The 14,980-nt window shown below is 39.4% G+C and overlaps 1 protein-coding gene across 2 annotated transcripts; it reads left to right on the forward strand.

The window, feature by feature from the left end:
* Positions 1 to 3,758: 3,758 nt before the first annotated feature.
* slc35a3b (solute carrier family 35 member A3b) lies at positions 3,759 to 14,815 on the forward strand. 2 transcript variants are annotated; one of them, XM_067605369.1, is made up of 8 exons: positions 3,759 to 3,993; positions 8,575 to 8,821; positions 9,050 to 9,204; positions 10,540 to 10,662; positions 10,847 to 11,021; positions 13,345 to 13,463; positions 13,637 to 13,770; positions 13,958 to 14,813. In XM_067605369.1, the coding sequence occupies exons 2-8, from the start codon at positions 8,617 to 8,619 to the stop codon at positions 14,049 to 14,051; spliced, it is 1,005 nt and encodes a 334-aa protein (XP_067461470.1). In that variant the 5' UTR covers positions 3,759 to 3,993; positions 8,575 to 8,616; the 3' UTR covers positions 14,052 to 14,813. The 2 variants fall into 2 exon arrangements, with proteins under 2 accessions (XP_067461470.1, XP_067461469.1); XM_067605368.1 differs by lacking the exon at positions 3,759 to 3,993 and adding an exon at positions 6,916 to 7,371 and having other exon boundaries at positions 13,958 to 14,815.
* The last annotated feature ends 165 nt before the right edge of the window (positions 14,816 to 14,980 follow it).

A 14,980-nucleotide genomic window follows, 5' to 3' on the forward strand; every position in this document is an offset into this window, starting at 1 on the left:
AGAGCAGGTTTGAGTAAATAAATGGAAACTGGAAAACTGGAAAAATGCTGTAATTAATCATTAATTAGCCAAATAAAAATATATTATCAAAATAGTTAAAGAATACAGGTATAGTACAATTTCTCAGACGAGTACAATTGATATTTGCAGGCATATTATCACGATATTGTGCCAGACAGGAAGTATTTTACGGCATTCATGTTGTTATTCAGTGCAGGAATAATAATTATTAAAATGCCCATAGAATTAAAAGAAATAGTTTATTTTCTAAGACACTATATCACAATTTTACATCAATATTCTACACTATGAAAAACACTTTTCTGTATCTGCAACAGTATGTTTGTTGATGTGCGTCAAGGTCCTCCTGTGCCAGCATATTTCACATGGTTTTTTCGCCCTATTTTTCACCACCTTAATATGTTTTGGATGCATCATGGTTCTGAATTATGATGAGAAATATCAATAGACGTACAGTAAGAAATAACATAAGAAATAGCAAAAACAAATACTGTAATGTCAGGCTATACATATATATACATACACACACACACACACACACACACACACACACACACACACACACACACACACACACATATATGTATATATCTACAGGAAAAGCAAAACTGAAAAATAATTCTTGAACAAAACCAGCTGGACAAGGTTTGCACAGTTGTAAGGACTAAACTGGAGAAAGTATTAACTTTCTCCCTCCTCATTCACCCACGACCTCAACTCATTGTATTCTATTGCAACACTAAAGTATATCTCCCTGCTTTGCTTTCCTAATACTAATTTTATGCAGCCTGTTCACACTCCCTGAGGTTCAGTTTCACCATCACTGATGCCCTCAAATGGTTGAAGTGTGTCATACAACCAGTCTGGCTCAGTGATGCAGCATCCTGCATGTTGCTTCATGTTTCAGGGACAAGTTCTGCTGTTTGACTTGTATCCTTTCGGATAATGCAGGACTCCATCTGCTGGTGGAATGCTGTAACATACAGTAAAGTCATCAATGTTTGTTCATAATAATTTACAAATTGTTAGAAACACATTCATATTAAACATTTATTTGAAAATCTGCCTTGAAAATGGCCACTGTTCATGTGTTAAATGTAATAGAGCTGTACGATCAGTGAGAGATTTCTGTGTGTGTGTATGTGTGTGTGTGCAGTGAGTGATGCAATAATGAAAAAAAGTTAAAGAAACAGCTAATTTCATTTCAGAAATGGACAAAATCCTCAACAGATTTTGATGTGATTCTTTCTTCTACAAAGAGTAAAAATAAAGACTGGTGGATCTGAATACTGAAAAATGAATGATCCTTTTTATTTTTTTATGTTTCAGAGAAACCAGCTTATCCACGAGGAACCTAACTGACATCTTGTTTCTCTCCACCTGCACTGTGACTTCCTGTGAAGATATGTGAAGGTATCTGTGAAGGTATCAAGCACTCATCCTCCTCCTCTGCGTTGACCTCTGTTGACTGTGTCTGTGACACCGACTCAGGGTCTTGTTGGCAAAAACAAAAGACGCCCTCCTTAACTACTCTAGTTCCTCACACTTTGACCATGAGCCAGTCATAGCTCTCACTGCAAAGGTCAGGCATTCTCAAGACCAGCTTGACGTATGTGACGTATGACCAGGCTAGAAAGGGTTACAAAACCATTTCTAAACAGTTTGGACTCAGTCGACTGTCAGGCAGATCATGTACAAATGGAAGACATCCAATACTATTGTTACCCTCCCAAGGAGCGGTTGACCAAAAAAATCACACCAAGAGCAGGCATGTAATAGTCTGGGAGGCCACAAGGGACCCTAAGGTAACGTCTAGGAAACTAGAGGCCTCTCACGCAGTAAGACAATGACCCTAAACACACAACTCGATCTACCAAAGAATGGTCAGAGCAGAGGAAAGATAATGTTTTGGAATGGCTGAGTCAAAGTCCTGACCTTAAACCTACAGAAATACTGTGGGAGGACCTGAAGCAGGCAGCTCATCCAACATTCCTGAGTTGAAACTATTCTGTAATCAGGAATGGGCTAAACTTCCTCCAAGCTGATGTTCAGGGCTGATAAACAGTTACAGGAAATGTTTGGTTGAATCTATTGCTGCTAAAGGGGGTCACAACACTTACTGAAAGCAAGGGCTCACATACTTTTGCCTCACACAAATATGTAAGATTGGATAATTTTCCTCAATAAATAAATGAATAAGTTTAATGTTTTTGTCTCATTTGTTTAATTGGGTTCCCTTTATCTAGTTTGAGGACTTGTGTAAAAATCTGAAAACAGAGAAAATTCTGAAGGGTAAATAATGTACAAACTCATTTGTGGAGGAGCAAGAATACACTCGGTATGGTAATACAACCTTTCAGATGTATAATTGTAGCATGGCTAGGCTGATAAATTAAAGCTGCCTGTAAGTTCCATGTACACCATCTTCTTCCTCTCACAGGTACTTCTATGTGTTGTGTGGAGGAAAAGAACACAGCCATCAACATGAACCTACATTATCCAGAAAACAGGACTAAACTTCATAACCAGAAACAGCTCTTCTTCCTCCCACAAGGCTTTGCACAGGAAGGAGTCAACGTGATACACAACAGGATGAGATATTTGGTTGTTTCTCAGTGTCTATCCGAGGGTTCTGAATCCATTTTCCTAATTATGATGAGTGTTGGGTAAAATTTGACTTTATTTTAATTGTTTATTTTAATCACTTCTTTACTTGTTTAATCAGTCATAGGCTTGAGGGCACATTAATGTTTCTATTAACTCTTCCGCCTGCAGGAAACTATATTCAGAACTCAAGAAGAATTAAGGATGTGGCTGTTTAAAGTGTCTTCACTCTGAACAGCAGCACTGACTCCTCATGGCCTCATTCCTCCATGTTCAACACCAACTGCTGCTCCTCCATACTAGAGGCTTCTTCCGTTCTCTGTCGTCACCTGAGAAGTAGCACATGTCAGCGAGCCGAGCCTTTAATTGTACCTTGTCTTCCACACCTGGAGGAAGCCTCTCTTTTTTTTTAATGGAAATTGAGTTTCTTCTCAAGAAGATTAGTGGCGGTCTGAAGGATGCACAGATGCTGGGACTACATTGCTTTACCTCCATCCTTGCTCCCCTAAAAGATACCAAAGATGTTTAAACTTATAAGGACTAATATTCTTTGACATAAATAAAGTTTTTTGTCATAAGAAATATAAATTCTCAGTATTTAAAGTAAACCTTTCAGTAGTAACAATAAGTCAAGCCAGTCCTCAGGCTTCAACAAAAGTGAATAAGTCTTCACAACATAAAACTTTAGCTGTGATTCAGTGTTAACGTATTTCTTAGCTGTGGAACAATTTCAGAACTTAAACTGAATATTAAACTCATTAAATCAAGTTGATTTAGGAAACTCTAACCCTCTTGAAGAACAACATCCCTCCTCCAGTTGTTTAGCATCTTATAGTTTTAAAACCTGGTTTCTCCTGTTTGTTTTCTTGGTTGTTGTTTTTTGGCAGCAATTCTTAAAACCACTTTTATAACACAGATTTCAGTGAACTTTGTTTGTTTGTTGTTTGTTTGTTTTAACTTTTTTATGTGTATTTTGATGCAGCTCCAGATCCAGAAAATATCTGAGTCTAAATTCTAATTTCTAATTTAGCCTGTCCATTGACATTACTGCAACGTGTCGGAAATAGTGCAAAATTAATTTCTCCAGCAGGTGTCACCAAACATCTGGAGTGTGTGTTCAGAACAGGGCGACTCATTCATTCAGGACAGAGGAGGAGAGACTCCGTCCCGAGTGAGGACTCAAATCATACTGCAACATACAGATTACAACCTACAGCTGTGAAAGACTTCTCTGTGTCTCAGCCACAGTTTACCTTTTATTTTTTACACTCGGATTAACTTTATGAGTGTCTGAAGTAGCGAGAAGAGCTAAAGGGAGAAGACTCTCTAGCGAATGAGTGAAACTATCTTCCACATCTGCAGATACAGGTAAGTTACTGTATGATGGAGAGAAAGTGACTCATTGAGGCACAAAGGGGAGAAGTTAGACTATCAGTGAGTTTATAAGAAGTAGATCAGATGCTAAAAAATCATGAATTATGCTGTCTGCTGTATGTTAAATCAGTAACTTCTGCTACTTTTTTCAATCTGTAATCTGCTCTTCAGTTATCATCTGCTGACAGCATCTAACAAGCCTCAGAGGAGCCTTAATGTGGGCTGAGACCAACTTAATTTACTTTCATTCACTCACTCATCTCCCTGTTGTCGGATCCACATCCTGATGAAGTTGTAAAGTTCAATATTTGCTCGAGTCAACTCCCATTAAAACAAATTAATAAAGCCTTTCCATGTGATGGCAGGACAATAAGTTCTGCTTTTACTTCACAGATCCACGTCACCAGCAAAAGGTGTAGGACTCAGGTTTTGATGCCTTCTTAGAAACTACACTGCAGTTTCAGTGTAGATCTGGGGCACCTTTGCTGTCTGACCTGTTTATCTCACTAGTGTTGTGTTACCTTGTGCACTACGCTGAGCTCTCAGAGTTAGTGGAGCAGTTTTGGAGACCCCACCCTCAGCAGGGCCACAGAAACCCCTCTCTTTGACCTGAGCCGGCCACATCTCTGTATTCTTTGTAATCTAATACTACATCTGCTTTGTTAATGGTAAAGATCTTTCTAGCTCTTTGTCCTGCTGTGTTTGCACCGTCCTCACAGGGAACATCTTGATCTGGTTTTTTGTCACCAAGCCTGAGAGAAGAGATAGTCTAACAGGGAAGCTGGTTGGTGAGATACAAAGAAACCAGTTTTATATTTAGATCAGAAATGGAAACCTCCGCTCTCTATACCAGGAATAATATGTAGTCTTTTAGTGAATCCTCCATCACAGAAATTGGACATGGTGATGATGGAGTAGGGATGCAGCTACTTTACATCACAAGGAAATGAAATGCGATTCTTGTGATTAAGAGGGTTAATTACTTCAATTAATTACATACCTTAGTTTCAGACAAGAATATTGCCTGGCCTTCGTGGTAACGGAAGCATGAAGTTAAAAAACAACGAAGGCCTAGAAATATTGGTATATTTTAATGATTTTGTCGACTGGTCTGGTGCATCAAACAACTGATTAAAACTCAAATGGTTTCAAACTCAAACATTTTTAAAAGAAACACACTTTTCCTCTCTTTCTTTTAAAGTCCTTCATTCATAACTTCAAAATGTTCAGCATCATTTTGTCAGTTTTCTTTTCTGAGGCACTCGATGAAGACATTTGCTGCTAGGCAGGTACTCCAGTGGTGGTGGTGGAGGAGCCAGGTGAGTTTGACACAAGCAGAAAGAAAACTCTGTATGGAAATGTCACACATATCATCTGTGACAGGTTGAAGGGTGTTGAGCTTGACTGGGTTTTCTGAACATATTCCTCCCTGAGAAGCTGCTGGTGGATTGGACAGATTCTAGTGTTGGGGACTTGTGTCGCTGTTACACACAAGAGAAAGGATTTGCTTTGGACTCAAATACATCGCAAGGAAGGGATCGCTCCATGTGTTTAGAAAATTGCTGTCTGGACTGTCTAAGACCTCAATACAGCAGACAGGTGTGTTAAGTGTCAGGGGTCAGCTGTTGGTACCTCATATGTGAAGTACTCAGTGGTAGAGGTGGAAGAAGTATTCAGATCCTTTACTTAAGTGAGAGTAGCAATACCACAATGTAAAACCTCTCTGTAACAGGTCATGTATTCAAAGTTTTTTCTAAAGTAAATGTACAGAAGTATTGGTGAAATGTAATATAAGTATCAAAAGTCAAAGTATTCACAATGCAGAGTAGCCCTTGTCAGTATATTATTATTACACCTCCAAACAGTGTAAATGTACTTAGTTGCTCTCTGGAGTCTTTTTGAGCAGCTTTTGTTAATTTGAGCTCTATTCAACCACACTTCTTGATTCTGACAGCTTCCTGTTTTAAGTTTCTAACTTCTTTCTACTTCATTTAATGAGTCTCTTGCTTTAACACTTTTATGTGCTGTCCAGAAATCAAGAAAAAAAAACAAACAAACAAACAAAAAAACATTGGTGCAGCATTAATTTCAATTGCAGGTCTCAGAAAAACATAATCCTATCTGAAGGATCCATCAACCAATCAATAAATGTTGTACACAGTAGTTTTTAAAATGAAAAACTACATTAACACTTTAATACTCCCACTAAGTGAATTTCACTACTCTTTGGTTTTATTTGAGTGACAGAGGAAATAGTTTCTCTTTACTGTTCCTTTGATGTGTCACATTTGAGAAGTTGTGTTGGATTTGCTGTCCTTTAAAACGTTCATTATTCAATAATTAATTAACTTTTCCGACTTTTTATTCCCCTTTAACCATCAAGTGGAAATATTGTAGTTGTCTTGTGCATCACTTCCTGTTTAGCTAGACAGCATGAATGTGTAAAGACTGAGGCTGCTGCTGGATTCTATATTTTCACTTCTGTCTCAAGTAAATTTTAGCAAAAGTTTTTATACACAAGTGTAAAGATCCTTGCAAAGCTGGGAACTGAAAATCAAAGCCAATAGTGTTCCTAATATGTGCTAAAAGAGAGAGAGAGAGAGAGAGGGGAGAGTTTGTTGTGTGTGTGTGAGAGGACACGCAGGCATTTACACACACAAACAGAGGAGGATTGTGCAGCAGTCCCCCTCTGCTAAGCAGAGCAGCTGCATAAGGAGGCCAGTGTGTTGAACACACCACACCCCTCGTTCTGTCAACACTTCTTTGGCCGTTATAGCTTGTTGCACATCCTCTTTTTACCAGGCAGGATGCTTACCTTATAGGAAATCATACAACCATTTTACGATAAGGCTCAGTGGACTTTGTCTCTAAGTGTGTCAGTAATAGCGAAAACACATTTACAGACTCTCCAACACGTTATTTTCACTAAGTAACTAGACAATTATGCTTTAACAGCAAGGAAATTCACACAGAAAAAGGCTGTATTATAGTCAGTCAGATCCAGCAGGGGTCATTTAATAACCGTACATTGCATACAATCCTCCTGAGCCAATCCCACTCTGGAGTTCTACTTCGTAAAAACCAGGAAACGTCTCTCTTGTCCCATCACATGAAAGGGGGCAATAGCAGACTCTGTTTCACAAGCTGGAAGTGACATTACTGCAGGAGTTTAATATGGTTTGCCCCTTAGACTATCTTGCCTTCTGAGCAGAAGGATTTTAAACATTTTGGAGCATGTGTCATTGGGGTTGAAGTGACGAAGAGAAGTGAAAGTAACGGCTCAGAGATAAGATGCTTCAGTCAGGAAATGTGACACCAGAAAGGGAAGAATGTCTGTTACCAAATCCTCAGGACAGCGGAGATATGAGACCGGTAATAACGCAACACATGACAATGCGCTTTCTTCTTGGTGTTTTGCTAAGGGGCTAGAAGATTAGATTTACAAGTTTTGTGAAAATTGCCGCAAACTTGTTGACTACTGATGGTTAAATATGTCCAAGGTGAGCCTTGACATCTTATGGCACGTGTGTGTTTGTGTGTGTGCTTCAGGACATGCATTTTTTCATTAGTGATAGTCATAATCAAATGTTACAGCAAATACAGAAAATACACGTTTAAATCTAATCTACAGTTTTGTCATTCAGATTTTACATATTTTCATTTTGCTATTCTTGTCTTTTCTGCACACACATCTACTGCAGTTTTGTATTTTTTACAGATTTTAAAGCGCCTTGAAGTGAATTTATGATATTTTTAGTGCATCTTAAGCTCATATGAGGCATCAGTCATCCAAGTTAGACAAATCAAGTGAATGTCTTCCAAAGTTACTGTATCACCATCCTTCCACTGCAGCTCAACAGGGAAACGCAAAAAGTGAATTTTACACTAAAAAGACAGAAACTAACTCAGACTGCTGAAGCTTCATATCAGCTTCAGGTAAACATAACAAGGAATTTTCTTATCATAAATTCAAAATCGACTTTTGTTTAAATCTAAAGTGAAGGTGTGGCTGATAAACTATTTTGTGCTGTTTGTGCTTCACTAATGATTCACCAGTGCCTGCCCCTGAATTGCTTCTGTTGGTGCAGGACATATTTTCATACTAAGCAAGTATAGAATAACATTAACTTTGAGTTGTACTGTAAAATACATGCTCTGTTCCCAATCTTTACACCTAATTCTTACTGCTAATCCGATGCTCATGCTTTATGCTCCAAGACTGCAGTAAAGATGACAGGAATGCCCTACATTGCCTCAGGCTGGACTCTCAGCTCTCACTTTAACTACCCTTTAACTACTGACCGGCATTCCTGATCATTCTACACTCTCTCTACTCTCTCTACTCTCTTCCTGTCAACTTTGCCTCACTAACTATTCCTGTATTCTCAGCTACACAACAGCAACCTTGGCAATGTTAGCAGGCTGGTGTCTTGATTAAGGACACTTTAGCAGCCTTGTTTTTATCTGGTAGGGATTTATGATTAGAGTTGTTTCTCCTTTCTCAGACTAAACCAGATATTCATTCCGTCTTCCTCTCTAACCATGTGTCTCTTTTTCTTTATGTCCATGCTAAAGGATCTCTCGTTGTCCTCTGACTCCCAGGAAGAGTCCTCCACGATGGTCTTGCCGTCCACACACTCCTTGAGGCTGAAGTATATGTCTCTGGGGGTGCTGGTGTTGCAGACCACTTCACTGGTGCTCACCATGCGCTACTCCCGTACCCTGAAGGAAGATGGCCCCCGCTACCTGGCTTCCTCCGCTGTGGTGTCAGCCGAGTTGCTAAAGATCCTTGCCTGCACCCTCCTCGTCTTATCGGAGAACAGTGAGTATAGAATCTGGCAGCATGTGTTGAGACTTGAGGTCTTTTTCTCAGTTTTTCTCTTTCTTCTCAGTTGATTTATTTCTCAGTTGTAGATTAGGCACTAGTAGGCACAACATGTTCCCTCATCTTCCTCATACCTGACTCTTCAGATGTCTGTGTCTTTGTCTCTTCACTCCATTGGTGGTCCCCACGTTCCCTGTCTGACAACACACTCTCTGTCTCCACCAGATTTCAGTTTGCGGGCAATGAACCAGCTGCTGAAGGAGGAGATTGTGAACAAGTCTGTGGAGACCATGAAGTTGGCCATTCCTGCAGGGATCTACACACTGCAGAACAATCTGCTCTATGTTGCCTTATCCAACCTGGACGCAGCCACCTATCAGGTTACACATGAATGTGCTGGTTCAAGTTCGCTGCATCTGTCTGTGTGTGTGTGTGTCTGCTCGTGTGCCTGCATTTTTGTTACCTCACTGGGACCTTTTCCGGTATAAAACCAATCTTCTCAAGGCCAGTAGTCCTCGTGGGGACCAAAGCCTGGACCTAATGAGGCGAAACCTATTTCTGAGGTCGCTGCGCAAATTCCATGAAAGCCATGGAAATTCACAAAGAAAGCAATGAACTCATGTACAATTGAGAAAATGGAACCTTTTGTTTGATAAGGTATGTTTGTGGATTTCTCAGTGTGTGTGTGTGTGTGTGTGTGTAACTGAACTGAGTTGAATTTAGTTTGGATGTAACCTCACTGTGTAAATTCACACAATTTAGTGACATACTGTATTTACAACTGAAGAATGGTATCAAATTTAACTCTCTAAGCAAATAAGCATATTTCCCAAAACGTTGTACTTTTCCTTTAAAATGTCGGAGCCTATGGTTACCAAGTTGCTCTTTTGTTTAACAAAATAACTGCATAAATTATTGCGGTTATCTACCCTGCTCTAGTTCCTAGCATGAGACTGAAATGCAACAAAAACAAAACCATTCATTTTTGAAAAAACGAAAATGAAACAAGGGCCACGCCACTTCCATTTTTATTGTCAGTCACATGAAGCGTTCTCACAACTTAAAACCAAGATTATTGAGCTCTCACCTTTTTAAAAACACCTCATAAATTTATTTTGAAAGCAGCGAAACTTCTCAAGTTCTGCCACCCTTCCTAGCTAACCATAAAATTAAGTGTTTTTCCCATAGACTAAGGTTTTCTGTCCATACTATAAGCCAAATTGGTATCTACTACTGCACAGGATATTTGAGCACTACATGATTTTAACCAAGATAAAATGATGATAATATTTAGCATTCAACAACTGAAGCTATCCTTAAGTGTTGACAAAGTACGGCTAAGATCGATGGGCTGTGTTGCTGCTGGATGCTAACAAAATAATGCTGTTTTTTCTTGGGTAAGATGAGGAGGTATCAACATTTTACTAACTAGTACAGCAGTAGGTGCTCATTTATCTTCCAGCACAGAAAAGTACATACAGTGTCATGTTTCAGATTTTCAGAAAGAAATGAGAAGTGAGTGTGACAGGAGCTAACTAGGCGAGGGGCAGGACTTTGGCTCCTTATATTGACCTTTCCGCGTCTGTATTGGATCATATTTGATGTGGCTGATGTTCTGTCATATTTACGTACCTGTCAACCTCTTTGTGTTTTTATGTGCAGTGAATGAATCATCTACTCTCTTTCTTGGTGGTGGTGTTTTTTCTGCGTTGCAGGTCACATACCAGTTAAAGATCCTCACCACAGCGCTTTTCTCCGTCTCCATGCTGGGGAAGAAGCTGGGTCTCTACCAGTGGCTCTCCCTGCTCTTTCTTATGGCTGGAGTCACTCTAGTGCAGGTACCAGCAAATATACATTGAATGTGCTGTTTGCAAATACACAGGTTTAGCTGCTTTGTGGTTTCTAGTGTTGATTAGTGTATGACTTCATTCAAACATCAGACATTTAAGTCACGGATTAATAATACTGCTCTAATTGACTGGACAGGTTTTAAGTATTCTCCCTGTGTTTTAACCTCCACAGTGGCCCACAGAGTCTGAAGTTGACTCTGAGCAGAAAGTCCTGTCTGCAGGCTCTCAGTTTGTGGGACTGATGGCTGTGCTGATGGCCTGTGTGTCCAGCGGCTTCGCTGGTGTTTACTTTGAGAAAATCCTCAAGGAGACAAAACAGAGCGTGTGGGTTCGTAACATACAGCTGGGTGAGTGACTGTGGCCTCTCTTTGTGTAGCAGAGTGAGTGGTGAGTGAATAATGATGTGTTTGTGTGTGTGTGTGTGTGTGCTCACAACTTTTTGTCGACAGGTGCCCTGCCTATTTTCATGACTCCAACCCCTCCCCGTCTTATTTATACGTTTAGTTGTAGTTCATTGACTCAGCAAAATAGTTTCTGAAATGTCATGCATAAAAAACACATTGAATGGAGAAGTTAAAGGGATCTTTTGTAATTTTTGTGTCTTATCAATGGGTTGTTACAGACCTACGTATTAAGCATTAGTGAATGATTTATTAACACTAGTAAAGCTGTTAGTCACAACTTATATGTATTTATAAACCATGCTTCATTAGAAAGTTGTGCCAGAAAGAATAAATAATCACTTTAATACTAAAATTGGAGTAGTGTGTTGTGTTAAAGGAGGACTCCACATATTTTATACATAAAATTCAGTTTACTTGTCATGCGAAGCACTGCTCAGCCTGTGAAAACAGTTGTATAGTGTCTTCTATGGCTCTGGAGGGAACTTTCCAAAGTTTGAAATAATATCCCTGATGACATCCATGACACCAGTGTAATCTAGTAACAAAGAAGATAAACTTCAATTTAACAGACCACACTGTTTTATTGAGAAACCTAATGCTGATATATGTGAAGAGTTTGATATGTCCAGCCTGAAAAACAGAAGCACTCCCTTGAAACATCCTTAAAATCCATAACTGGGTTTCTTTTGCAACAAGGTTCGTCTTATCTCTAGCTGCAGGCCTCTGTTTCTTCTTTAGTCATGTCACTTGATTGCATCATCACCTCAAGTAGCTTCACACTCCCATCCACTTGTAATTAACACTGAACAACTCGTACTTGTGAAGATGCAATTTATATTGTTTATGATATAACACATTGTCAACTCAAGTGGAAATAAGGCTTCTTTCCCTGAGTGGAGATTATAGTATTTATGCTGAATTAGCATTCATTATTCAGTCATAAACACTTCAGATGTTGTTCAGAGTGTAACTGCTTCATGTTCTTTACATCAGTATTGCAGGAGAGTTATAGAGGATATCAAACAGTAACTGAGAAAAAACAAAACTCTCCACTGAACAAATTAATATTCAAGTGGCCAACATGCTGTATTTCTCATGAATACCAACGATCTGTTGGCAACTGCTGCTGCCCTGTGATAAAACACATCATGCCGCATTGAGACATAAACCAGAAATAATGTTGTGCATGAACTGAAGGATAGAAATAAATTGGCATAACTTAATAAAAGTATGTTTTCACTGTGTTCAGATATAGCTGTGGTTGTTTGTCATTAGGGTTGGACAGCACACTGTAGTTTGAGCTGCTGGTGCGACAAACTTACTACTTGATAAAAGAATGGGTGTTAACTATGACTTTATTGTTTGAAATGGTCTACTCATAGCTGATAAAATGATTGTGAAAGAATTTATCAGCTTTTTAGTTTAGTGTCCCTTCCTTACTTTGGAGAATAAGGAGACAAGAGGAGCCATGTTACCAAAGTGACCCAATTGCACTTTTTCGGTTATATCAAAATTCAAAAGTGTAATATATCATCTGCCCACCCAACACCATATTTTAAAAGAAAACTGTGTGGTTTGGTTTGACAAACCTCATTCACTCATTAAGGTTTGTCTTAATGAGATTTTGTCTTATCTTATGAGACAGAGCAGAGGGCAGGGGGTCAAAACGTTACAGAACGACACTTTTTCTTCTTCTCTCCCTCAATTGAAACTTTTAAGTAAAATAAGCTTTCAAAGCCTCAAAAATTCACAGACAAATCAATCAACTGATGTATAATTGAGAAAATGAAATCTTGTGTTTCGCAGGGTGTGTTTGTGGATTTCTCACTGTGAGTGTGTGTGTGTTTGAATGTGCACACATACAGCTCCAATTCATCCATTCATTTCACTTTGAAGTAAGAAAAGAGATGAAGGCAGCTAGTCGTTCCAGCATAAATGCTGCTGGGCAAGGGGGCGGGGGGGGGAATTAAAGGCAGGGCACCTCTCAAACGTGACGAAACTATCGTGTGTGTTTGTGTGTGTGTGTGTGTCTGTGTGTGCGCTAAAATGATATAAAACCTTATACTAGTTTACACTCTCACACCATATGTGCAGCAGGTTTGGCTTAAACTTTGGTTACAGTGTTTTCTTGTGGCAGCTAAGAGTAGTTACAAAGCCTCTGAAGACAGCAATCGGATTTAAAATGTGAGACTTAACCATTTGCTCCTGACAAAACTAGTCTAAACTCATTCTAAACTAAAGCTGTTTTCCTTTGTTTCGCCTCCAGGTTTGTTCGGCTTTGTGTTTGGCTTCTTAGGAATGATAATATATGACGGTCAGAGAGTGAGGGAGTCGGGAATGTTTCAAGGCTACAACACAATCACCTGCACAGTCGTTGTTTTACAGGTTTGACCCTTATGTTTCTTATTTTTTCATTTGGGTCCCCTGATCGCTTATTTACAGCCGTATTTGATGCTGTGTGTTTGGTGCAGAGACACACACACACACATGTTCTTGGTATCTCCACATCACACGAGTGCTCACAAGGTGGTTTCAAACACTGTTTTCTCTGCCTGCAGGCTTTGGGCGGTTTGGTCATAGCAGTGGTCATTAAATATGCGGACAACATCCTCAAAGGATTTGCTACCTCTCTGTCCATCATCTTGTCTACACTCATTTCATATTTTCTGTTGGAGGACTTTAACCCCACTAGGTAAACGAACGCTTGCTTGTGCACACTCCCACAAGGCTGGACTCTGATTTGTAAATTATTACTCAAGAAAAATACATTTCTGCCTGTCTTTTTTTAACATGACATGAATGTTTGATTTTTTTTTTTTATATATTTAACTCATTTTACATCATCACCTGTTTTTCTCCTGCTCCTGCCTGTCTCTCAGCATGTTTTTCTTAGGGGCAATGCTGGTTATTGCTGCCACATTTCTTTACGGTTACAAGGGCAAACCCACCAGCGGCAGCGCCATCAAAGTATAGACAGGAGACGTCTGTGGACTGTACTGCCTGACAGAGGAGACGACAGACGGAGCAGGACTCTATGAAGTGTGACAGCGAGTTTGGCATGCTTACATTAAGAATGCGGGAAATGTGGAAGTGATAGTCACAACAAACCTGCCATGACTCTGATGAATGTTTCCCATCGCTACTCTGGTAAAATGCTGCTTTGCACAAAAGGTGTGGGTCAATAATGAAATACATTTGCTTTGTAAATGTATGTTTTTCTTATAAAATACAAACAGGAGAACAGTGGAGCTTGTACAGTGTTGCATTAACACAAGTATACACCGTATGACCAAATTGTCTGCAAGTGCAATTTAGAGGGACTAAGAGGAGATGGAAACCATGACCTCACTGAAATGTGGAAACTGATATTTTAAAGGTCTATATTTCAGTCATTTATTTATGTATTGTGGGATATGGGGAAAGGGATGTATTTACAAAACAAAAAGGGTGTTAATGGTGCTGAGAGCACCCGCCTCAAAGAGAGGAAAATCCTTGACAGAGCTTCCATCTAGTGGTGGAATGAAGAGCAAACTTGCTGCAAAGAGGAGGGGTTACCTCTGTTCAAAGATGCTGAATGTCCTTTTTTATATGTGATGAGATAAGATGGGATGTGACTGCTTCGACCTTGCTGCTCACAGTCTGAGGATTTATATCAAAAGCACACATTCTACTGTTATTTAAATGCAAAATAAAGGTCTTTGTGCAGGAACAAATGAATAAATTACGGCATCTTTTTATGCTGGAACAACTAGCTCTGCCTTCATCTTTTTTTTTTACTTCAAAGTGAAATGAATGGACACACACACACACACACACACACACTAATGCATACACACAGAGCTTGGCACACCCATGAATATTTTGAACCGTTTTTTTTTTTTTTTCAGTTCCAGTTGCAGTGC

Source organism: Thunnus thynnus, chromosome 12, assembly GCF_963924715.1.
Source record: "Thunnus thynnus chromosome 12, fThuThy2.1, whole genome shotgun sequence".
Lineage (NCBI taxonomy): Eukaryota > Metazoa > Chordata > Actinopteri > Scombriformes > Scombridae > Thunnus > Thunnus thynnus.